Source organism: Capsicum annuum, chromosome 2, assembly GCF_002878395.1.
Source record: "Capsicum annuum cultivar UCD-10X-F1 chromosome 2, UCD10Xv1.1, whole genome shotgun sequence".
NCBI lineage: Eukaryota > Viridiplantae > Streptophyta > Magnoliopsida > Solanales > Solanaceae > Capsicum > Capsicum annuum.
Window position 1 is genome coordinate 79,521,797 of NC_061112.1, and position 25,068 is coordinate 79,546,864.

Below are 25,068 nucleotides of genomic sequence, written 5' to 3' on the forward strand. Positions count from 1 at the left end.
GAAAGGCTAATGTAGTGGCCGACGCTCTCAGTAGACTGTCTATGGGTAGTATTACTCATGTGGATGACAGTAAGAAGAAGTTACCTCAGGAAGTACATCAACTTGCCAGACTAGCCATTCGCTTAGTCGATACAGATAAGGGTGATATATGGGTTCAGATTAGTTTAGAATTATCTCTAGTTTCCAAGGTGAAAGAAAAGATAGATAGATATCCCATCCTTGTCAAGTTAAAAGAGTCAGTTCAGAATCAGAAAATAGAGGTTTTCTCCCAAGGGAGAGATGGTGGTCTGCGCTGTCAGGGTCGTCTCTATGTTCCAGGTGTAGATGACTTAAGGCAGCAAATTCTTCCAGAAGCGCATGGTACACGCTACTCTATTTATCCAGGGGCCACAACGATGTACCGCGACTTGCGAAAGATCTATTGGTGGAGTGGGATGAAGAGAAATGTTGCAGAGTATGTGGCTAAGTGCTCTACATATCAGCAGGTTAAGATAGAGCATCAGAAGCCTAGTGGTCCTATACAAGAGTTCAGTATTCCTACTTGGAAGTGGGAAGAAGTGAACATGGACTTCGTGACGGGTTTGCCTCGAACTCAACATCAGCATGATTCAATTTGGGTCATCATAGATAGAATGACCAAATCAGCCCATTTTTTTCTAGTCCATACCCCATATTCATCTGAGGATTATGCCAAACTCTACATTAGGGAGTTGGTCAGATTGCACGGTGTTTCTCTATCTATTATCTCAGATAGAGGTACCCAGTTCACCTCTCATTTCTGAAAAGCATTCCAAAAGGGTTTGGTCTTGGTACCCAAGTTCATCTTAGTACAACCTTTCATCCTCAGACAAATGGTCAAGCAGGAAGGACCATTCAAACTTTAAAAGATATGCTAAGGGTGTGTGCAATTGATTTTAAGGGTAGCTGGGATGACCACTTGTCTTTGATTGAATTTGCTACAACAACAGCTATCATTCCAGTATTCATATGGCTCCATTCGAAGCTCGCTACGGTAGGAGATATAGATCTCTAATTGATTGGTTCGAAGTTAGTAAGGCCTCAGTTATAGGGCCTGACTTGGTATTCGATGCCTTAAAGAAGGTCCAGTTGATCAGAGAAAGACTCTGGGCTGCTCAGAGTCGACAGAAGTCTTATGCAGTTATTCGTAGAAAAGATCTTGAGTTTGAGATCGGTGATCATGTCTATCTAAAGATATCTCCCATAAAGGGAGTGAAGAGATTCGGCAAGAAGGGAAAGCTCAGTCCCCGATATATTGGTCTCATCAAGATTCTCAGTCGTTTTGACAAGGTAGCTTATGAGCTCGATTTGCCTTCAGATCTAGCCTCAGTTCATCCAGTCTTCCATGTCTCTTTGCTCAAGAAATGTATAGGTGACCCAGCAGTTGTAGTCCCTATTAAGAGCATCGATGTTCAGAATAGCCTCTCTTATGAAGAGATTCCAGTTGAAATCCTAGACTATCAGACTCATAAACTAAGGAACAAAGAAGTCCCTCTAGTTAAAGTTCTTTGGCAAAATCAGTCTGTCGAGGGAGCTACTTGGGAAACAGAAGCAGACATACGTACTAAGTATCCTTACCTCTTCTCCTCGACTCAGATCAAGCTCAAGGTAATAGTTCTCCTTAAGCTTACCCAGTTTCATGTTCAGTGTTCATCACAAACTTAGTATTAAATACCATTGCATATTCAATCATGCATTCATGTATCAGCTCAGATATATAATTATACATCAGACATGTATTCTCATTGTGAGAAACTTAGCTCATCAGAACACCCAGTCATGCATTCATGAATCAGTTACACATGCATAAGATATGCATGTTCAGTATGATATGTTCAGTTATCAGTCACGTCAGTCATGAAATTATGTTCCAGTTGTTTATGTTTTGTATGTAAGTCGGTTATCTTCTCCCCTCACTCTCAGTTTCATTCGAGGACGAATGTTCTCAAGGGGGAGATATTGTAATACCCCATACTTTTTCCTAGCTTGAAATCGTCTCAAAAATGTTAGAAACTTTCCTTGAAAGATAAATCCACTTTTGTAAACGTGGTATTTTTAAGACTTTCATTTTTTGTCATATGAAAAATTGAATTAGCTTTCCAATGATACCAATTTCGTCAAAATTTGACATCGGAGGAGAAAGTTTTGGCCAAAATACAGAAGGTAGTAAAACTGCCCAAATACGATGGTAAGGCCAACGGACCGTCGCCCACGACCGTCACAGTAAGGCAGTGAGAACTACCTTCTTCCTAGGAGCGACGGCCCAGGCCGATGGACCATCGAACTAGCAACAAACCGTCGCTCGAGCCGTCGTAAGGGAAACAGTGAGGCCACCTTCTGGATAAGGTGCGACAGTCAGGTTGATGGATCATCGAACTTGCGATGGACCATCGCCCAAGCCGTTGCAGCCAAAACAGTGAGACCCCATTCTACCTAAAAGCGACGGTCAGGGCCGACGGATTGTCAACCCAGCTACGGACCATCGTACCCACCGTCGCAGGTCCTAATTCAGCAAATTAAAGTTGTTTTTAAAAGGGTATTTGGTCATTTACCACCCACCTATATATACCCAATTATATCTAATTTTAGCCATTTAGTTCTTTATTACTTTACAACCAATATTGAGGTTTCTCTCAAACATTAATCTCCAAGAACAAAATCCAATCTTCTTCAAGAACTAAGGGATTTCTAATTCTTCAAGTTCAAGAACATCAAGAATCTTAACCCAGATATGCATAGTGTTCATTCATGGACTCCTTTCATTCATGAAGTCCAAGAATCCCTTTTCCAACTTCAAGTTATGAATTTTCTTTATGATTTCATGATTAGGTTGTTCTTGTTCATGTTGATAAATGAGAAATTGAATTCTACTCTATGTTGGGTGCTAATTTCTATGTGGGTTTAATTATTATAGATATAGATTCATGCAAATCTATGACTAAACTCTTGAATGATGAAATTAGAATGTGACCATGATGTTTAATTATTATACAATGATGTTTACATGTACCATGCCTACAATATGTTTGATTTAATGCCTAAATGAAGGAAAAGTACCTAACTAGCATGTTGTCATGAAATCCCCATGTATGTACAAGCTTATGCCTATCACATGGTTGATGAAATACTTCAGTAAATGCATTATGGTGATTATTATGTATTCAAGCAAGTCATGCTTTGTCAGTTTTTTCTACCGAGTTCTGGGGGTACTTGTACCCAAAACATTAACTGTGTGCCTAGAGCCATGTCATTTTTTCACGATACTCACAATCAAGCTATTAATCCTTAGACTTCAGGCAGTCTTATGACTCAAGAAATCCCTATCATCTCATGAACTCAGTCAGTTGGCAGATATCAGCAGTATTTTATCAGTCACTGAAATTAAGTAACTCAGCTCATGTTCAATTCAGTAAATCATGTTCAGTGTCTATTTAGATGGGAGTAAAAATTAGCACCGAGCGAACCCAAGGATGGGAACTCGCCTGTTATATGAGGGTGTGATTCTTAGAAGCAATCCTTGCGTTCCAGAACTATGTAGCTAGCATAGGTTGAGACATCATAGCCTGTTATATGAAGGTAGATGAGGTGGCTTAACCTGCTATATGAGGGTTCCCACCGTTCTCATTAGAGTTACCTGTTATATTAGGGTCACTCACATATTGTCCTTACCAGTGGCGCGGTATTGACACCCTTTCAATCAGGGCACAGATTGGACACCAATTCAGCTATAATGCGTCATTTGGGGCATGTCGGTAAGATGACTACTTTCCATAGTCTCAGTATCAGTCTCAGTAAAAGAACTCAGATAGTTCTTCAAAATTCAAGACTGTCAAATACAGTCAACTCAGATATAGTACGAAACTCAGCTAGTTCCATCAGATTCAGGACTGTCAGATACAGCCACTCATGTTATCAGTTATCAGAATTTAGTCATTAGTCATGTTAGTCATCAGCATACTCATGTTATCACGATTTCAGATATAGTTACTATGTATGTATGCATGTATTCTCACGTTCATATTAGTCAGTTAGCCAGTATTGTTCATGCATATAAACCCCATGCATTCAGCCTACCTCATATGCATACCAGTACATTCAAAGTACTAACGCATTTGCGCTATGGTGTCTTATACCATAGCTCCAAAGCATCAGTAGATTTCAGATATCAGCAGTCAAAGTTAGCAGTGAGTCATCATCCTTCGAGGACATGATTATTTCTCTATTATCTCATTAATTAATTTATTAGTTAGAGTTAGTTGGGGACATGTCCCATCAACTCTTTACTCAGATAGTTCAGTCAGTTAGAGGCTTTCCAGACTATTATGTTCAGACAATTATTTCAGTTGTTTTGGGTATTTCATACCCCGTTTAGATATTATGTTTTACTTCAGTTATGTGAACCTTATGGCCTTTTAGTTCATGTTTTCGTATTATTCAGTATACAGGTACAGATATCAGTCATAGGTTAGCTTGTGGTCCTTCGGGGTCATGAGCATCGTGTAGCATTTCGGGTACCAGATTTGGGGCGTTACATCGAACTAGTGGAATGGAAGAATATTTAGTCCTACACATAATCTTTAACATGATGTAGCTCGAGTAAAAAAGGAGCAGAGAATGAATATGTAGTGTTTGGATATATGATGGTTGAAAAATTCATCTTCCGGTGACCTGCGGATTTGGATATATGACAGTTGAAAAAGTCATCTTCCCGTGACCTGCGGAACTAGGTGTTAAACCAAGCTTTTATCCTTTGATTTTTGAATATTATGTGGATAAAATATTATGTAAATCTTTGTATTTTGATTGCATTCCTGACTCTGAATCTGATCATTTTCTTGAATTCTTTGAAGGTATGAGCTTGCCCGCCAGCCTGCTAATACAAAGCTCTCAAATAACAAGATAGTGAAACGAATTCGTGTGCGTGGGGGCAGTGTAAAGTGAAGGGCACTGAGATTGGATACAGGAAATTATCAAGAGTAAACAGGAAAGTTGTTATCCATGTGCCCTACAGACTAACAAAAGCTTGCAGTTGGAGAAGAAATTCAGTGGCAAAGATATACTTCGATCAATCTATTGAAATTTGTTGAAATAAAAGGCTAAAATGACCTGAGACTGACTTCCTAAAATTTTAATGTGGATACATCAGCTGGTTAATCCGCTAAACTTAAATACCTTCCCCTCGATCATTTGCTTACAAATTAATATATTGGGCCTGTGCTGAGCATGGCCATGCAAATTTAGTTGTTATATACATTATTTATTGTAGGAAAAAGGCTCAAATATGCCACTGAACTATCAAAAACGGCTCATTTATGCCATCCATTAAAAGTTGGGCTCATTCATGCCATCATCGTTATAAAATCGGTCCATCCATTCCATTACTTTTTAACGGTGGTTTTCAAAAAAACTACTTTGCCACGTGGCCTCATATTAGAGGTCCACGTCATTTTTAAAAACAATTTAATCTTTTTTTTTTTTAAGTTTTGATCCATTAAGAAGAATTCACCCACACCTAACCTATGACCTTAACCCACTTTAATATTACTCTTAATTTTGACCCTAGATTTAAACATATATATAATCATTTAGTCTTCGAACATGAAATTTATACACTTGAATACTACGTTTAAAATAATATAGGTTAGAATAATCAATAATTTAAAATGGCAAATGAATAAATTGTGATTAAAAATTAATTTGTTTTGACTCTCGAAATCAGAACATCATCACATAATCTAGGACGAAGAGAATACCACATAAATGAAGGACCACAACTTTTAATTAGGAAAATACCTAAAAATTCCTTCTAAATTTAGAAGTGGGTTAAGGTGATAGGTTGGGTGTGGGTAAATTCTTCTTAATGGATCAAAACTTTTTTAAAAATGACGTGGACCTCTAATAAGAGGCCACGTGGCAAAGCAACTTTTTAGAAAACCACCGTTAAAAAGTAATGGTATGGATGGACCAATTTTATAACGGTGATGGCATGAATGAGCCCAACTTTTAACGGATGGCATAAATGAGTCATTTCTGATAATTCAGTGGCATATTTATGCCTTTTCCCTTTATTGTATAAACAACATAAATCTCACCTTAAATAAAAGTAATTACATAGAATCCCACATTCAGTTTCTCTCTCCCAGATTTTGAAAAGTACATATACATGTCGCTTTACCTTATACATTGGTGCAACATATGAGGTAAATCGTTTTGCCTAAAATTAAGAAAATAAAATCTGACACCATTATTATCTAACTTAATTAGCGACAATAATTAATGTATAGATTTTGTGGAACCTTAAAAATAGTAACTATAATTCAAATTGAAAACACCAAAGATTGTATTTCTAAATGCCCAAATAATTTCTTCCCCAAAATAAATTTTTATATCTTCTTTAAATTTCCGGTTTTATGAGCTACCAATATGCAACGAGTGAGCCAGAACTTTGTCAATACGATATTTCATGCCCTAAGACAATAATATGTATTTGCAAAGTTATCAGAACTATCACAAAAAAATCAAGTTACAACGAAAAAAAAGGGAGCAGCAGACTGCCAAAAACAAAAGAGATAACCTTATACAATAGTTCAACATGTATATATGCATCTTATACATAGTACGTCTATGTATAAAATTATCATGAAAATTAATGTAAAATATAAGCTTTCTAAATATATAATGGAACCTTATACATATTATAAGGATGTCATGAATATTAATATCTAATGTAAAATTTCTAATGTATAATGTAAATATCTAAAGTATATTGTGACCATAAATACATGAGGTTAATATAGTTGATTTATACGTATTATAATTATATTGTATAAGGTTACAATTGTAAAGTATAATATACCTAACATATATCAAAATATATCACCATAAAGTATTATAAAAAAGTATTTGTGTATAAGAAATCATTTACTGAAGTAAACAAAGTATTATAAAAAAATATACCCTTGTAATGTATAATGTAAATATCTAAAGTATAATATGACTATAAAACCAACAACATATAAAAGTAATATAATGTAAATTTTCTAATGTATAATGTAAATTTCTAAAGTATAATGTGACTTATAGAAATATTTCGCCTCAAATTGCAAGGGGAAAAAATGGCTACTTTGCATAAATTCAAGCTTCTAGCAACTCAATGTGCAGTAACAGGAAGGCCAACCCAAATCCCAACAACCAGCCCAGTATTCACCTCCGCCATCGAAAAACTCTCTGTATGCTCCTCAGACGTAGTGGCGACGGCGAGGGATCGCGAACTCAGGTTGGTTTCTCCAAAATAATTCTTTTTATTTTCAAGGGAATTGGAATCAACCTGCTCCTATAATGAAAAGATGATTTGCACTAATAACTCAAAGGGACATAGAAAGGTAAATGTGACTTATGCTCGCCGGATCATGATTTGCTTGAGAAGGGGAAGGAATTGGAAAAATAAAAAAAAATTGATTTAAATGAAGACAGTGATGAAGTTAATTATTTGATCAACTAATACTTTATAAGTGAAAGAAATTTAAAACCTCCAAATCACGTTAGCAAAATTTTAGGCAAAAAATATGGAGCATAATGTTGGAACAAAATACGTGGTTTGGGATGTATAAGAAGGAAGAAAGAGAAGCAGTAAAAAGAAAGGAATTTATGTAATTAATATGGAATATTTGTAATTATTTTTTAAAATAGAGATATTTTGTAATAACTAATAGTTAACTTGTGTATATACGTAATTTTTACTTATTTATTGATGCAAAATTTTGTGATTGAAATTGTTTTTTATTTAGTAGGGCACTAAAGTGGATACAAAACAATTGAGTGCTCTATTTGCAAAATTCACATGGTTTATTTGCAAATGTCCTTTTTGTCCCTAGGGTTTCCAATTCATTAATCAACATCAAGCACAGGCACATGGATTATGAACGACGACATCATCTTCATCTCCGGTCGTAAAGAACAAATACCCGATCGCCAATCTCCACCATTAAACGACATAACAGCCAGCATAAGCATATATCCAATTGCAGAATTGAATTCACCCTGATTTTGTCAAATTAACAGGATAACAATGGCGTAACATACCATCGCCGGCGAGTTACTTTTGTCACCGTCAAAAACTCCGCCGCCGGGAATTTCTTCCGGTATGACACATAACGGAATTATCCAGGCGAATTTTCCTCTCTAGAAACTTCAATTCCTTTTTGACAATTACATTTTTTTTCGGTGCATATATAAGTGTTTGGATTTATTTTTTTTGAAATTTTAAACTAAATTTGCTAACAAATCTGAGTTCTGATTTTGAATTAGCTGAAAGCAGTTCAATTGGATATAACAATTGATAAAATCATCGCCTTGCGCTTTGTATGAGAAACAAAATGGAATTAACATATCTCGTAAGTTCGGGGATGAATCACATTGTTAAAGTATTCGAAGCATGCTGAATGGAATTCGGAATTGTTCACAAGTTTTAAATGAGAGATCAATGAAGTTTTAACGAATTGTGGTCTAAGTAGTTTATTTCTGAGCTAGAAAAGGTTGTCATTGTTATGCTGCAACTCTATTGAAGACTTGTCATGAAATCGAGTTTTAATTATCGGTACTAAAGCATAAAGTATGACTGCAAGTGCCTTGAAGTTAACGTTCCACTGGTGCAAAGCTAGTAGTAGGACAAGGAAAAATGTGTTTAGCATTCAATCTGAGGTGGATCACTTAGATATATTCTAGTCGATAATTTGATAAGTTATGTTTCTTCATTTACCTCATTTTTTTGGCTGTGTGCTGTAATTGTGCTTCTTTTTTTGTTTCTGTCATCTGTAAATGTGATTATTGCTATGCCTAAATGGCATTTAAAATCCTTGCTACATGAGCATATGTCACCGTCATGGTACAAATTAGCTTTCCCAACCTTTATTTAGACAATTCCTGGTGATTCCTTCTACTAAGTGCATATATACTGCTAGTGCTGGTTGGACTTTTTTTCAATCTTCTTTTTTGTATACACCTTTGATAACATAGTTGACGGTTTTTGGTCTGCCCGACTCAGTTACAATACTTGTCAGTATTGCGTAAAAGTCTATCCTTCCAGGCAGTAGCTTTGGATTGGGTTATCGGCTTGGGAATCTGTTTTTGGGGCTGTGGGTGTTGAGTCCAGTGGTGTTTGCTCTCTAGTTGAGTTTAGTTTTGTTCCTGGATTATTCCTTTGAATTTGTGTGAGCCTTGTATTTCTTGCTGCTGCTTTGCTACTACCATCGTTTATATCTTTATATTTTCTGATACTTTCGTGTAGTTGTGGCTGTGGGCGGTAATGGTTGGATAGGGTCATGTCTGAGGGGGTTGAGGCGTGGGGCCGTGGTGGGGGCGGGGGATGAGGAAGGGGCGGGAGTGGGAGGGAGGCCAAGGTTTGGCCGCGGGGGGGTAGTGGAGGGCGTGTGGATAGTGATGGTAGGCTGAGGGTTGGGTCTTGGAATATAGGAACTCTTCAGGGTAAGTCCATAAAGCTTGTGAAGATTCTTAAGAAGAGGAGGATCAATATTGCGTGTGTTCAAGAGACCAAGTGGGTAAGGCCTAAGGCTAGGGAGGTGGATGGTTACAAGCTGTGGTACTCTGGGAGCGAGAGGCGTAGGAATGGAGTTGGCATCTTAGTAGATGAAGAGCTTAGAGGTCAGGTAGTAGAGGTGAAGAGGATCAACGATAGGTTGATGACTATTAAGTTGGTCATTCGGGGGGTTACCCTGAACGTGTGTAGTGCCTATGCGCCGCAAGTGGGATCGGAGAGGGAGGAGAAGATGCGGTTTTGGGAGGCTTTGGAGGAGGTGGTGAGAGGCGTGTCTAGCTCGGAGAAGATTGTTGTAGCAGGAGATTTCCCCGGGCACATCGGGGCATTACCGGGAGGCTTTGGTGATGTGCATGGTGGTTTTGATTTTGGGGAGAGAAATGAAGAGGGGGCTACTCTATTGGAGTTTGCGAGGTCCTTTGGGCTGGTGGTGGTGAACTCGGGCTTCCCGAAGAAGGACGATCACCTGATCACCTTTCGAAGCGCGATAGCCAGGACCCAGATTGACTTTTTGTTGCTTAGGAAAGGGGATAGGGCGTTGTGTAAGGACTGTAAGGTCATCCCGAGTGAGAATCTTTCGACCCAGCATAGGCTCTTGGTTATGGATTTGGGTATAAAGAAGAATAGAAAGAGGAGGAGTAAGGAGTGTAGACCTAGAATTAAGTGGGGCGGTTTGACGCCAGTGAATGCGTGGGAGATAGGGGAGAAGTTGGCGGGAATGGGGGTGTGGGAGTGTAGGGGGGACGTGGATAGTATGTGGGATAGGGTGGCTAGGTGCATCAGGGAGAATGCAAGTGAGGTGTTGGGTGTTTCTAGGGGCCGGGCCGGGCATCATCAGGGGGATTGGTGGTGGAATGAAGAGGTGGAGAAGAAAGTGGGGACCAAGAAAGGGGCGTATGCTAAATTGGTTGAGAGTAAGGACGAAGAAGAGAAGCGGGTAAACAGAAAAGAGTACAAGCTAGCTAGGAAGGAGGCTAAGTCAGCAGTCACGGCAGCTAAGACGGCCGCTTTTGAGAGCTTGTATGCAGGGTTACAGGGGAAAGGAGGGGAGAAAAAGTTGTTTAGACTCGCTAAGGCTAGGGAGAGGAAGGGTCGTGACCTCGATCAGGTGAGGTGCATTAAGGGGGAGGACGGTAGAGTGTTGTTGGAGGACGGCCACATTAAGAATAGATGGCAGTCGTACTTTCATAGGCTCTTGAATGACGAAGGGGATAGAGCTATTGTGTTAGGGGAACTGGAGCACTCAGAGGAGTGTCGGGATTTTAGCTATTGTAGACGTTTTAAGGTAGAAGAGGTTAGAGAGGCTGTTCGCAGGATGCGAAGGGGTAGGGCGACGGGGCCGGACGAGATACCGGTGGAGTTTTGGAAGTTCGTTGGAGAGGCTGGTGTAAGGTGGTTGACTAGATTGTTTAATGAAATCTTCAAGACGGCAAAGATGCCCGAGGCTTGGAGGTGGAGTACCATGATCCCTCTCTATAAGAATAAGGGTGACATCCAGAGTTGCAATAACTATAGGGGGATTAAGTTATTGAGTCACTCTATGAAGATTTAGGAGAGAGTGGTCGAGGTGAGGCTGAGACGGATAGTGTCTATTTCGGAAAACCAGTTTGGATTTATGCCTGGCCGCTCGACGACGGAGGCAATTCACCTGGTGCGGAGGTTGGTGGAACAGTATAGGGAAAGGAAGAAGGACCTGCACATGGTGTTTATCGACCTGGAGAAGACTTACGACAAAGTCCCCAGGGAGGTGCTTTGGAGATGCTTGGAGGTGAGTGGAGTACCGAGGGCATATATCAGAGCAATTAAGGATATGTATGATGGAGCGAAAACTCAGGTGAGGACGGCGGGAGGAGACTCAGAGCATTTCACTGTCTTGACAGGATTGCATTAGGGATCTACTCTTAGTCCCTTTTTGTTTGCGTTGGTGATGGATGTGTTGACGCGGCGTATTCAAGGGGAGGTGCCTTGGTGTATGCTTTTTGCAGACGATGTAGTTCTGATAGATGAGACTCGAGGGGGTGTGAATGACAAATTAGAGGTGTGGAGGCAAACTCTTGAGTCTAAAGGGTTCAGGGTGAGCAGAAGCAAGACAGAGTATGTGGAATGCAAGTTTAATGACGTGAGGCGGGAGAATGAGGTAGTAGTGAAGCTGGAATCACAGGAGGTATGTAAGAGGGATAGTTTCAAGTATCTCGGGTTCGTGATCCAGAGTAACGGTGAGATTGACGAGGATGTCTCGCACCGTATTGGGGCGGGATGGATGAAGTGGAAGCTCGTGTCGGGGGTGTTGTGTGATAAGAAGGTGCCGCCCAAGCTGAAAAGCAAATTCTACAGGGTGGTAGTCCGTCCGGCCATGTTGTATGGAGCGGAGTGTTGGCCAGTTAAAGAACTCCCACATCCAAAAAATGAAGGTGGCAGAAATGCGGATGTTGCGCTGGATGTGTGGGCTGACTAGAAGGGATAGAGTTCGGAATGAGACTATCCGGGAGAAGGTTGGTGTGACTCCAGTGGAGTGCAAGATGCGGGAAGTCCGATTGAGATGGTTCGGACACGTGAAGAGGAGGGGCATGGATGCCCCGGTTCGTAGGTGTGAGAGGCTAGCGTTGGATGGTTTTAGGCGGGGTAGGGGTAGGCCGAAGAAGTACTGGGGTGAGGTGATTAGGCGGGACATGGAGCAGTTACAGCTCACCGAGGACATGATCCTAGATAGGAAGGTCTGGAGGATGCGAATTAGGGCAGAAGACTAGGGCCGATTTGGGTCGCTAGTGTAGGGAATTACTTGGTGGGGGTTTTATTCTTGTTATGATTCCGTGTTCCATGTTTTATTACGAATCTGTGTGCTTTCCTCTGTTTTCTAATACTTATGGGTGCCGTATTTATGTTATGTAATCTAGTTCTGTTATGAGTTTGTGTGGTATCTCGTGACTTGAGCCGGGGGTCTATCGGAAACAGCCTTTCTACTTCTTTAGAGGTAAAGGTATGGACTGCGTACATCTTACCCCCCAGACCCCACTAGGTGGGAATACACTGGGTTTGTTGTTTGTTTGTTGTTTGTACTAATTTAAGCTTGGCAAAGTCTTATACTATACTGTCGATTATATCTTCTTTTGTTAAAAAAGTTTGACGGTAAGAGAAGTTCTCTTACTCGAAAAGAAAACTTTACTTTGTGTGTGTGCCCAAAGGCTTATTTCACCTACTTTTTTTGTTGATATTTGATTGTTTGTTTGGACTGATGATAGAGACACAACATTTTTGGAGCAATTTCACACTTTCTGGGTTGTCTTCTTCTTTTTTCTTTTTTCTTTTGATGATCCATTTAGAAGAAAAGTAAGGTAAAAGAACAAACACTTCCTATTTTGTAGTTTTAAAGTGTGGTTTCGTTGTGAAGATTTTAGTCTTAAAGGTTCTTTGAATAATTTATGCAATGGCATTAGTACTTTCTTTTTTCAAAACTCAACTTTTTTTTTTTTTGAATAGTGAAGTTGCTTCTCTAGATAGGAGAGCTCAACTCCTGTATTCATTGTCAGAAAGTTGTCAGAACTATTAATGGGTGCACCAAAGCAGAAGTGGACAGCAGAAGAAGAAGCTGCCCTTAAAGCTGGTGTAGCAAAGTATGGAGTTGGCAAATGGAGCACTATTCTCAAAGATCCAGAATTTGCTGTTGTGTTGCGCTCTCGTTCAAATGTGGACTTGAAGGTAGCAGAATCAACTATATTATCAAATCTTGACTTTCCTTCTGTTGGAAGCTTATTAGCCAGCTGGAGTATGTCATAAATTCACATAGTAACATTGTTGATGCATTGCTGCAATGTCTCTTCTGCTGGTTTTGCTTTTTTTTTTTCCCCTTCATTTTTCTGGCTTGTTTTGGTTTGTAAAAGTTGACTTGATGGGCTTAGTTTTGCTTGGACAGGATAAATGGAGGAATCTACATGTCATGGCTAGTGGTTGGGGATCTCGGCATCGAGGAAGGGCTGTTTCTAAAAGTGTTCAGCCTGCACCGAAGCACGATGACAACAACTTGGTTAGCTCTGTGGGTGAGAATGATATAGAAGCTCTTGATGCTAAACCTCTTGCATCGTCTGGTGAAGTGCTGAAGGATGTTGGCTCTAAGAAACCTCTTACAAGGTTATTAAGCTACTGATTCACTTAGATCTTCCTTATTCAAATCTTGGATTCTGTACAATTGGTCTTGATGGTTGTGCTGGGAGCTTTTGGATAAAAATACTTTTATTTATTTAATGACTTATATGACTCTGATATTACTTTTTTATAAAAATTCTGCACTCCATAAGATATCTAACAAAAACTTTGTGATGGTGAAGCACTCAAACCTTTAGAAATAAACAATCAAAGCATATTTTGAGATAAACTTTTCATGTTTAACAGTTAATATCTCCATTTCAATTTGTTTGTCTTACTTTTCTTTTTAGTTTGTTTAAAAGCGAATGCTGCTTTCTGTATTTAGTAACTCTTTACACCCAACATCCTACTTGACATATTTAAGACCAGAAGATTCAAAGCTCATTTTGGTACTCACACACATCTCTAATTTAAGATCACAAGATTAAACTCTGTGCTCTTGAATAACAAATTGAAACGGAGAGACTAATTTTTTATCATAAGGATATTTGTATGTAATCTAATAAAATATTTACCCAAGTACCTTTTAGTAAGGAACTTAATATAAACCATTTAGTTCTGGAAGTCAGCTGGCTCTGTTATAGAAAAGGTTTAGTGGCCAACTTGGTTTTTTGTTATCATCGATACTTGCAGTCCTAGTTCATATTGCTATATTGGTATCTCGCGCAACAATCGGCTTCTTATACATCTCTTTCCTTGTTACCTCTGGAATCAAATGTGGGCTCCTCTTTCTGGGGAAGAAATCTTGCAAAACTGAGATAAGGAATGGTGCTTCAAGCTGAAACATCTGCTGTTTCTGTATCATAGAGCCTGAGGTTTTTGTTTTATTTGATGCTCTATTTTTTTGTCAGTTGTGTGATTGCAGATTCTTGGAGATGCTTGGAGGTGAGTGGAGTACCGCAGGCATATATCAGAGTAATTAAGGATATGTATGAGGGAGCGAAAACCCAGGTGAGGACGGCGGGAGGAGACTCAGAGCATTTCACTGTCCTGACAGGATTGCATCAGGGATCTACTCTTAGTCCCTTTTTGTTTGCGTTAGTAATGGATGTGTTGACGCGGCGTATCCAAGGGGAGGTGCCGTGGTGTATGCTTTTTGCAGACGATGTAGTCCTGATAGATGAGACTCAAGGGGGTGTGAATGACAAATTAGAGTTGTGGAGGCAAACTCTGGAGTCCAAAGGGTTCAGGGTGGGCAGAACCAAGACAGAGTATGTGGAATGTAAGTTTAATGACGTGAGGCGGGAGAATGAGGTAGGAGTGACGCTAGAAGCACAGGAGGTAGGGAAGAGGGATAAGTTCAAGTATCTCGGGTCCGTGATCCAGAGTAACGGTGAGATTGACGAGGATGTCTCGCACCGTATTGGGGCGGGATGGATGAAGTGGAAACTCGCATCGGGGGTGCTGTGTGATAAGAAGGTGCCGCCCAAGCTTAAAGGCAAATTCTATAGGGTGGTAGTCCGTCCGGCCTTGCTGTATGGAGCGGAGTGTTGGCCAGTTAAGAGCTCCCACATCCAAAAAATGAAGGTGGCAGAAATGCGGATGTTGCGCTGGATGTGTGGACTGACCCGAGGGGATAGAGTTCGGAATGAGACTATCCGGGAGAAGGTTGGTGTGACTTCAGTGGAGTGTAAGATGCGGGAAGCATGATTGAGATGGTTCGGACACGTGAAGAGGAGGGGCATGGATGCCCCGGTCCGTAGGTGTGAGAGGCTAGCGTTGGATGGTTTTAGACGGGGAAGGGGTAGACCGAAGAAGTACTGGGGTGAGGTGATTAGGCGGGACATGGAACAGTTACAGCTCACCGAGGACATGACCCTAGATAGGAAGGTCTGGAAGATGCGAATTACGGCAGAGGATTAGGGCCAGTTCGGGTCGCTAGTGTAGGGAATTAATTGGTGGGGGTGTATTCCTGTTATGATTCCGTATTCAGTGTTTCGTGTTCCGTGTTCCATGTTTATTACGAATCTGTGTGCTTTCCTCTGCTTTATATTCCTGCATTCCTGCTTTACTCTGTTTTATATTCCTTATGGGTGCCGTATCTATGTTATGTCATCTGCTTCTGTGCTGTACTATGTGTTTGTGTGATATCTCGTGACTTGAGCCGGGGGTCTTTCGGAAACAGCCTTTCTACTTCATCAGAGGTAGAGGTATGGACTGCGTACATCTTACCCCCCCAGACCCCACCAAGTGGGAATACACTGGGTTTGTTGTTGTTGTTGTTGTTGTTGTGTGATTGCAGATTCTGTCGGTGTAATTATGTAAATATAGCATAAACATTCTCTAGCTTGGATAAAGGTTGTCGGTTGCAGTAGGTTGGCAACCCGTAAATAGATTAGGTATGTTGGATTTTCGGAATATGAGCTGAATAGAGTGCAGTGGATAGAGGATTCAGATAATGGAACCCAACTTATCGAAATTGAGTTGTAGTTGATTGATTGGTTGATTTGTTTCATTGGAAGTTTCATGTGATATTGTTGGCACAAGTCGTCATGTAAGAATAGTGTTGTTTCATTTAACATAGACATCAAGGCTCAAATCTCTCCTTTCCGTGCTCTCTGCTAGTATGGGTTAGATTCCTTGTCCTCTTCCACTAATTTGTTTTTTCCTGTACTTAATTTTTACTTCTTTTGAAAGCTTATTAAGTCCTTGGATAGATGTTGTCATCAATTATGTGATTTAGATTTTTAATAATCTATCGGTTTATATCTTTTGGTCAAAATGTGAAACTATAATAACAAATTTGGAATTCAGGTAATTAAGTTCTACAATTGCCTCTTTTTTTCCCTTCTCAAGAGTACTCACCCACTTTGCAACTTGCCTTTTGCATTACAATATATCAAGCTTGTGCTGTTTTTTCTTTGGTTGTAGATTGGATGATCTTATACTGGAGGCAATAGTCAAATTGAAGGAACCACGTGGATCTAGTCGGAATACAATTTCTTCTTTCATAGAGGTAATTTCCTCCTATTTTGAGTATATTTGATGCTTATGCTTCTTTTTGAGAGGTTAAGATTTGCTTATAAAGGTTGGAGTTCTCACTGGGCAAGGTTTCTTTAGTTTTAAGTGCAGTTTATACTTTTTTTTTTTTCCATAGAAAATAGTTTGCTTTCTTCTTATTTATTTTACTCTTAGTGTGTATTCGGTATGAAAAAAAATGTTTTCCATGAAAAATTTTCTCTTGAAAAATGTTTCTAAGAAAATGAGTGGGTTTCTACTTATTTTCTCGTGTTCAGCAGGTAAGCAAAAGCTATTATGCTAAAAACATTTGTATATAATTTAGACAAATACTATGGGAGGTGGTGGGTGGGATGGTGGGGATGAGAACTATGGGGGGGGGGGGGGGGGGGTGAAGATGAGGTGTATTGGAGGGCAAGGAGGACACTAAATGTAGAATGTCACTAGTAGAGCTTGTCTTCCCTACGCTCATTAGAGAGCTCATTTCCCTCATTTTTTAGGAGCTTGTTTACCTAGAGTAAATATCGACCAACCAAACATTGGAAAATTGGAAAACTTTTTCTGAAAATGTTTTCCTTCATATAGAATACACCCTTAGTTTAACTTAAGATGATACAAGTGTATGAACCTTGTAAATGCTGGTATATTCTTTTCATTACTTTTAGATGCCTGTAACTCAGTAGTTTCTTTTGTTTTGTTTAAAGGAGCGCTTTGCGGCACCTCCACACTTTGAAAAATTGTTGGCAACAAATTTGAAGGCATTGACTGAAAAAGGAAGACTGGTAAAGGTAATCAACCTCAGCAGTAGATCATGATTAGTGATTACTGGGGAGAATTAAGATAAACTGTGTCATAACTCATATATTGAATTGCCCCTTGTTGTATTTTTTTTGTTGTCAATATTTGGCTATTTTTTCCCACACTTCACAAAACTGTAACTAAAAGGTGGCAGTGTCCGTCGATTACATCATGAAGAATGTTGGTAAGAATTAATTTTAACGAAGCGATGTTGTGATTTACCTTGTCAAGAATGAAACATCACGCTTCTATTCTGACATTAAGCTCCATTTTTAGCATCACGTCATGCCTAAGCGAGGGAGGTGTAAGCCAGCGAGAGAATGAAATGTATGAATTTATTCTTTTTTGTTTGTGATGCTATTCTTATTCTTTGATGTTGTACTAATTGACGAGATCCGGGGAGGAGTTAATGATAAGTTGGAGGTTTGGCAAGACCCTAGAGTCTAAAGGGTTTAGGTTGAACAGAACTAAGACAGAGTACTTGAAATGTAAGTTCAGTGATTCAACGCATGAGGCTGACGTATTAGTGGAGCTGGATTCTCAGGCCATTCGAAAGAGGGATAGTTTCAAGTATCTTAGGGCTATGATTCAGGGGAATGGAAAGATTGACGAGGATGTCACGCACCGTATTGGTGCGGGGTGGTTGAAGTAGAGGCTCACTTCGGGAGTCTTTTGTGATGAGAAAGTGCCTCCTAAGGGTAAAGGTCAGTTCTACGGAGTGACAGTCCGACCGACTATGTTGTATGGAGCAGAGTATTGGGCAGCTAAGTACTCCCACATTCAAAAGGTAAAGGTGGCAGAGATGAGGATGTTGAGATGGATGTGTGGACTTACCAGAAGAGATAGGCTTAGAACCGAGGTTATCTGAGAGAAGGTGGGAGTGGCTTCGGTGGAAGACAAGATGCGGGAGGTGAGGTTGCGATGGTTCGGGCATGTGATGAGTAGGTGCACGGATGCTCCAGTATGGAGACGTGAGAGGCTGGCTATGGATGGTTTTAAGCGGGGTAGAGGTAGGCCGAAGAAATATTGGAGGAAGGTGATTAGGCATGACATGGAGCGATTATAGCTTACGAAGGATATGACCCTTGATAGGAAGGTGTGGAGGACACAAATTAGGATAGAAAGTTAGTGGGTAGGAGTGCGTTCGTAATAGTAGGGAGGAGTGATTTGTTTGTGTCTGTGCCTGTAGTTTCTTGTTCATAGTGTTTGATGATGTTTGTGATCTCGAATAGATATTTTATATTATTACTCTGACGGTGTCTTGTTTCTTTTATTATCTAGCAATGTGTTATCCCACTTTGTTGTTTATTTTTATATTTTTTTGTTTGTTATTCTGTTATCTATCTTGAGTCAGGGGTCTATCGGAAACAACCTCTCTACTTCATCTGAGGTAGTGGTATGGACTGCGTAAGCTTTACCCTCCCCAGACCCCACTTTGTGGGAATACACTGGGTATATTGTTGGGTATGTTGTTGTTGATGCTATTCTTATTCTTTCCTGAATCATAATGCATATTCTTGAATTCAAGAAAATGAAAGCTCATACTAAGGTCTTGGCTGCTTTGCCTAGAGTTTTGATAAAGAATGCTCAAATTTCAATGCTTGGAATCACAGATGTTGGTTGCGGAGTAAAATTCTTCTGTTGATGTGCAATTGCGAACATTAAATACATGAATTAACATTATTAAAGTTCAGTTTATTTATATTCTTTTGTATAGGGGACCAAACAAACATTGTTATGGGTAAATGATCAAATTTCCATCTTTTCTTCGGAGGTTTTAAAAAATTCTATGATGTGGACACTGGACAGCCCAATTTTAGATATGCTTGTCTGTTCTGTATCCTTCGATCTTGACACCTCCATCCACATTGGTAGGTAAAGCATTACTACAGAATTGCACCGAGTAGAGTATCATCTGATGCCAAGGGTGGCTCTTTCTCTTCACTTATGGGTGGGAAGCTTGATTCCACTGTGGTAGAAAAGAATGAAACTAGAATACTGACTAAAGCTCAGATTGATGCGGACTTGGAGCAAATGAAGAGCATGAGTGCGGAGGAAGCTGCTGCAGCCGCTGCACAAGCAGTTGCAGAGGCTGAAGCTGCAATTGCTGAAGCAGAACGGGCAGCAAGGATTGCAGAGGAGTGTGAAGCAGAGGCAGAGGCAGCACAGTGCTTTGCTGAAGTAGCATCAAAGGCATTGCAGCATCAAACTATCCGTGTCTGGTAAGCTAATCTTTTAAGAGTCAACTTATCGCCGTTGTTGTTGAAAGACTTTTTCTAACGTCACGATGAACCATGAGCCGTTAGTTCTCTAAAACATAGTATTATCAAGTGAATGCTGTGAAGGTGATTCTCTAACTGCTAAAATATCATTGACAAAGGAAAAGTTATTGATTGTCAGAAATATTAAAATTCAAGTCCGAGAAAATATTTAACATTAATAAAAATATTTCATTTTGGTAAATATTTGGTGCAAAATGCCACACATATCATATGTAATTTATGACCCTTCTTAAAACTCTTATGTTGCTTTCAACAATTTTCACTGTAATGGTTAAAGACAATTAGTCTACCTAATATGAGTTACGTGAAAGTGTGACACCTATATCCTTGAGCACCTAGTACTTATAAGCATCAGAAGCATCGTCATATATTGGAGATAAAGTGGAATTCCAGTAACTTATGACTGAATGTAGATCTGTCTAAAAGTCATAGGTAGATCAATGCCTCTGGACAGAAATATCCCATACAATTAAATTAAATACACTATTCTAGTATTCATCGCCACCTTATATATAGATTCTGTGATATTTTTCCATTTCAGGTAGTTGGTACTGTGTTTGTCAATGCCATTTCTTAATTATTTATATACAAAATTTCTAATAATGTAGGGGAAAGAACTGCGGATTTGCTATTAAGACCTACAAGCATAATTTACAAGAAATTTATTAAGTTAGTGTAGATATCATTTTAATCTTTGGCATAATTTCTTCAGTACTGAATTTTCTTTCCATACTTGAGTTTGTTATGTTTTACATGAACCTAGGGTCTATCGGGAACCACCTCTTTACCTTCCCAGGGTAGGGGCAAGGTTGCACATGCACCACCTTCCCAAACCTCATCTGTGGATTACATTACACTGGGTTTCTTTTTCTCATAGTCACTTAAGCTAATGCTCTCCTGCATACCTTTTAATTAATTTAAACCAAGTTTAACACTTGGATGGCAAAGTAAGGTGAATTGCTGTCAGACTGTAAAATCATATTGTTATCAAATGTTTTTCCTTGGACAAATTATGGCACCTTATCTGCTTGCAGAGCACATGCAACCCTTAGGTACTGAGTTCATATAAATCCAGTATTTTTTGCATGGAGCGTAGACGTGTGTGTGTGAGCGTTTATGAAAACCCACCAAAAAGTTTAGAAGATACTTTATCTGAACCCATAATTTTAAAGTAAAATTAGTTCAGTGTACCTACATACAACAACAACAACAACAACAAACCCAGTGTATTCCCACTTAGTGGGGTCTGGGGGGGTAAGATGTACGCAGTCCATACCTCTACCTCTGATGAAGTAGAAAGGCTGTTTCCGAAAGACCCCCGGCTCAAGTTACGAGATATCACACAAACACATAGTACAGCACAGCAGCAGATGACATAACATAAATACGGCACCCATAGGGAATATAAAACAGAGTAAAGCAGGAATGCAGGAATATAAAGCAGAGGAAAGCACACAGATTCGTAATAAACATGGAACACGGAACACGAAACACTGAATACAGGATCATAACAGGAATACACCCCCGCCAATTAATTCCCTACACTAGCGACCCGAACTGGCCCTAATCCTCTGCCGTAATTCGCATCTTCCAAACCTTCCTATCTAGGGTCATGTCCTCGGTGAGCTGTAACTGTTCCATTCAGTGTACCTACATTGAGAAAGTAAAATTAGTTCAGTGTTAAAAACCTTAATGTTTGAACCCCATCAAGTTTAAACCATCCCTGTCCAATTGGAGGAAACAAGAGCACTAGTTCTTTCAACTATCTACTCGTTTAAATCTCTGTCTCTCTGTGTGCAATCTAGCTAAGTAATCATTTGATGTTTAAATGTAATTTAATTAGGCCAACTCCCCTTGTCTACCCAAGGAATCATTTTCTGAAATTTTGTTAACTGCAATAGAACTTTTTCTAAACTAGGGGTTTTGTAGTATAAATGACTATTTTGTTGCAAGGAATTGAAGAAAACGTGAAATGCTCTTCTTTGTGCATGAGCACACAGGTAAATACAAACTTGCATGAAGGCCAACTTGCTAAATTCGCATATGCTTGAATTAGAAATTGACTCATCATTTAGTATTATAGTGTTGTTCCATATTGCATAGTGGATAGGCAATTTCATGATGTTGCTGTAAGTTTTCAATATAATTGTGATATACTGTTTGAAGTGTTACTAGCACACATCATATTAAAATTCTATTACATTTGCTTAATTTATGTTGTGCTCACTTCTGTAGGTTCTGAATTTCGGCCCCTTCTATTTATGTACTTCCGAAGTTTCTCAATATGTTATCTTTACCGAAAAATTCGTCAATATGGTGTACCACAACCAAGGGTTTTCAACTTGATTTAAGATATTTTTTTACGGCAAGCCCTTAATTAAGTTGCTTTTAGGTATTATCATGTACTTATAAAATCTTTCCCTTGTTTATGCAGATGGCACTATCTGGATCCACCAATAGGGTTTTCATTTTCAGTACAGTTGGCAATTTATTGTTCAATATGTTGATAGAGTTGTAAATGTGGAGATTTTTTTCATTGCAAGTGATCTTAAATATAGCATTAAGATCATATGAAGTTCATAGGCAAGAGTAGTTTAGAAGTCCTCTTTTAGTGGTTGACAAGCAATTTGTATATCCTTAAAAGATCAGTACCATTTTACCCTATATTCTGTTTTGTGGTCTGAAGTGGTTGGTACAAAATGAGCTTTGTTGAATTGCTGTTGATCCACAAAATTTTGATGACCTCTACGATTCGAAAATGATTGATTTTGTTGTGATTTGAGGTGTGTATCGATATTGCTGGTCGCTGGAGCATTCATATGTTGAGTCCACATACTGCTAAGAATTATTGGGCATAATACTTCTTTTTTACATTAGAAGCACAGAATTTTTAATTTCTTTTTTCTATATAAATAGAAGCACTGGTTTCGACCGGTGCTTCATCAATTACTATACTACCCCTAATTATTTCGTAATTTACTATATTATTCCTAATTAATTATTATAATTTATTTATATATTAGAATTAATAATATTTTTTATTATATTATCCCTAATTAATTTTTATAAGTTATTTATTTATTAGAATTAATAATATTTAATTAAAAAATAGATATATATGACGTTTGTTTCAGCGGCGTTAAATGTGATTTTATTATATCATTCTCAATTAATTATTATAAGTCATTTATGTATTAAAAAATTAATACTCCTTCCGTTTCATTTTATGTGTCATCATTTGACCGGACACGGAGTTTAAGAAATAAGGGAAGACTTGGTAAAGTTTACCAAATTATCCTTTATAAAAAAATGTGTCAATATCTTTTTTTTTTTAATTAAGTGGGAAGGGTTAAAGGGTAATTGTGCCTTTAAAAAGTTGTCAAATAAGGAAAGATGACACTTATTTTGAGACGGATTAAAAAAGAAATGATGACACATAATTTGGGACGTAGGGAGTAATATTTAATTAAAAAAATAGATGACATGTCTGCCTATATTACCCCTAATTGCTTTGTGATTTATTATATTTCCCTAATTAATTATTATAAGTCATTTATATATTAGAATTAATTAATTATTATAAGTCAAAAGATATTTATAACGTTTGTTTCAGCTGTGATTTTACTATATCATCCCTAATTAATTATTATAAGTCATTTATGTATTAAAAATTAATAATATTTAATTAAATTATTATAAGTCATTTATGTATTAAAAAATTAATAATATTTAATTAAAAAATAGATGAAATGTCCGTATTATCCCTAATTGCTCTGTGATTTATTATATCACTCCTAATTAATTATTATAAGTCATTTATATATTAGAATTTATAACATTTTTTTACTATATTACCCTAATTAATTATTATAAGTCATTTATATATTAGAATTAATAATATTTAATTAAAAAATAGATATTTATGACGTTGGTTTCAGCTACTTTAACCGTGATTTTACTATATCATCTCTGATTAATTATTATAAGTCATTTATGTATTAAAAAATTAATAATATTTGATTAAAAAATCAGTTGCTTTGTCAGTTACTATATTACCCGTGATTGCTCCATGATTTACTATATTACTCCTAATTAATTATTATAAGTCATTTATATATTAAAATTAATAATATTTTTTATTATACTACCCCTAATTAATTATTATAAGTCATTTATATATTAGAATTAATATTATTTAATTAAAAAAATAGATATTTATGACGTTTGTTTCAGCTGCTTTAATCGTAATTTACTATATCATCCCTAATTAATTATTATAAGTCATTTATGTATTAAAAAATTAATAATATTTAGTTAAAAAAATAGATGACATGTCTGTCTATGGTTTCGACTAGTGCTTCGTCTATATTACCCCTAATTGCTCCGTGATTTACTATATTACCCCTAATTAATTATTATAAGTCATTTATATATTAAAATTAATAATATTTTTTATTATATTACCCATAATTAATTATTATAGGTCATTTATATATTAGAATTAATAATATTTAATTAAAAAAATAGATATTTATGACGTTTGCTTTAGCTGCTTTAATCATGATTTTACTATATCATCTCTAATTAATTATTATAAGTCATTTATGTATTAAAAAATTAATAATATTTAATTAAAAAATAGATATTTATGATGTTTGTTTCAACTGCTTTAACCGTAATTTTACTATATCATCCCTAATTAATTATTATATGTCATTTATGTATTAAAAATTAATTATATTTAATTAAAAAATCAGTTGCTTCGTCATTTTCTATATTACTCTAATTGCTCAGTGATTTATTATATTAACCCTAATTAATTATTATAAGTCATTTATATATTAGAATTAATAATTTTTTTAACTATATTACCCCTAATTAATTATTATAAGTCATTTATATATTAGAATTAATAATATTTAATTAAAAAAATAGATATTTATAACGTTTGTTTCAGTTGCTTTAATTGTGATTTTTACTATATCATCCCTAATTAATCATTATAAGTCATTTATGTATTAAAAAATTAATAATATTTAATTAAAAGAATAGATGGCATGTCTGCTGCAGCTGCTTCAACCATAATTTTGTTAAATATCACTTGTAATTAATTATTATGAGTCATCTAAGTGTTAAAAATTTAATCATATTTAAAAAAAAAAATAGAAATAAAATGATAAATTAACTCTTGATGTATTAAATTAAGTTGACCTCCTTCAACTGTGATTTTACTGTATCACCCCTAATTAATTATTATAAGTCATTTATGCATTAAAAAATTCATAATATTTAATTAAAACATTGGTTTCGACATGGCTG

At 37.4% G+C, this 25,068-nt stretch overlaps 1 protein-coding gene across 8 annotated transcripts; it reads left to right on the plus strand.

Moving 5' to 3' along the window:
- Window positions 1-7,851: 7,851 nt before the first annotated feature.
- LOC107858645 (telomere repeat-binding factor 1) lies at window positions 7,852-22,543 on the plus strand. Of its 8 annotated transcripts, none has more exons than XM_016703397.2 (7): window positions 7,854-8,159; window positions 13,103-13,267; window positions 13,482-13,696; window positions 16,583-16,667; window positions 17,374-17,457; window positions 19,343-19,689; window positions 22,184-22,543. In XM_016703397.2, coding segments are annotated over exons 2-7 (882 nt in total). In that variant the 5' UTR covers window positions 7,854-8,159; window positions 13,103-13,117; the 3' UTR covers window positions 22,185-22,543. The 8 variants fall into 8 exon arrangements, with proteins under 8 accessions (XP_016558884.2, XP_047262471.1, XP_016558883.2 ...); XM_047406514.1 differs by having other exon boundaries at window positions 7,855-8,185; window positions 13,049-13,267; XM_016703393.2 differs by having other exon boundaries at window positions 7,855-8,159; window positions 13,049-13,267.
- Window positions 22,544-25,068: the final 2,525 nt, after the last annotated feature.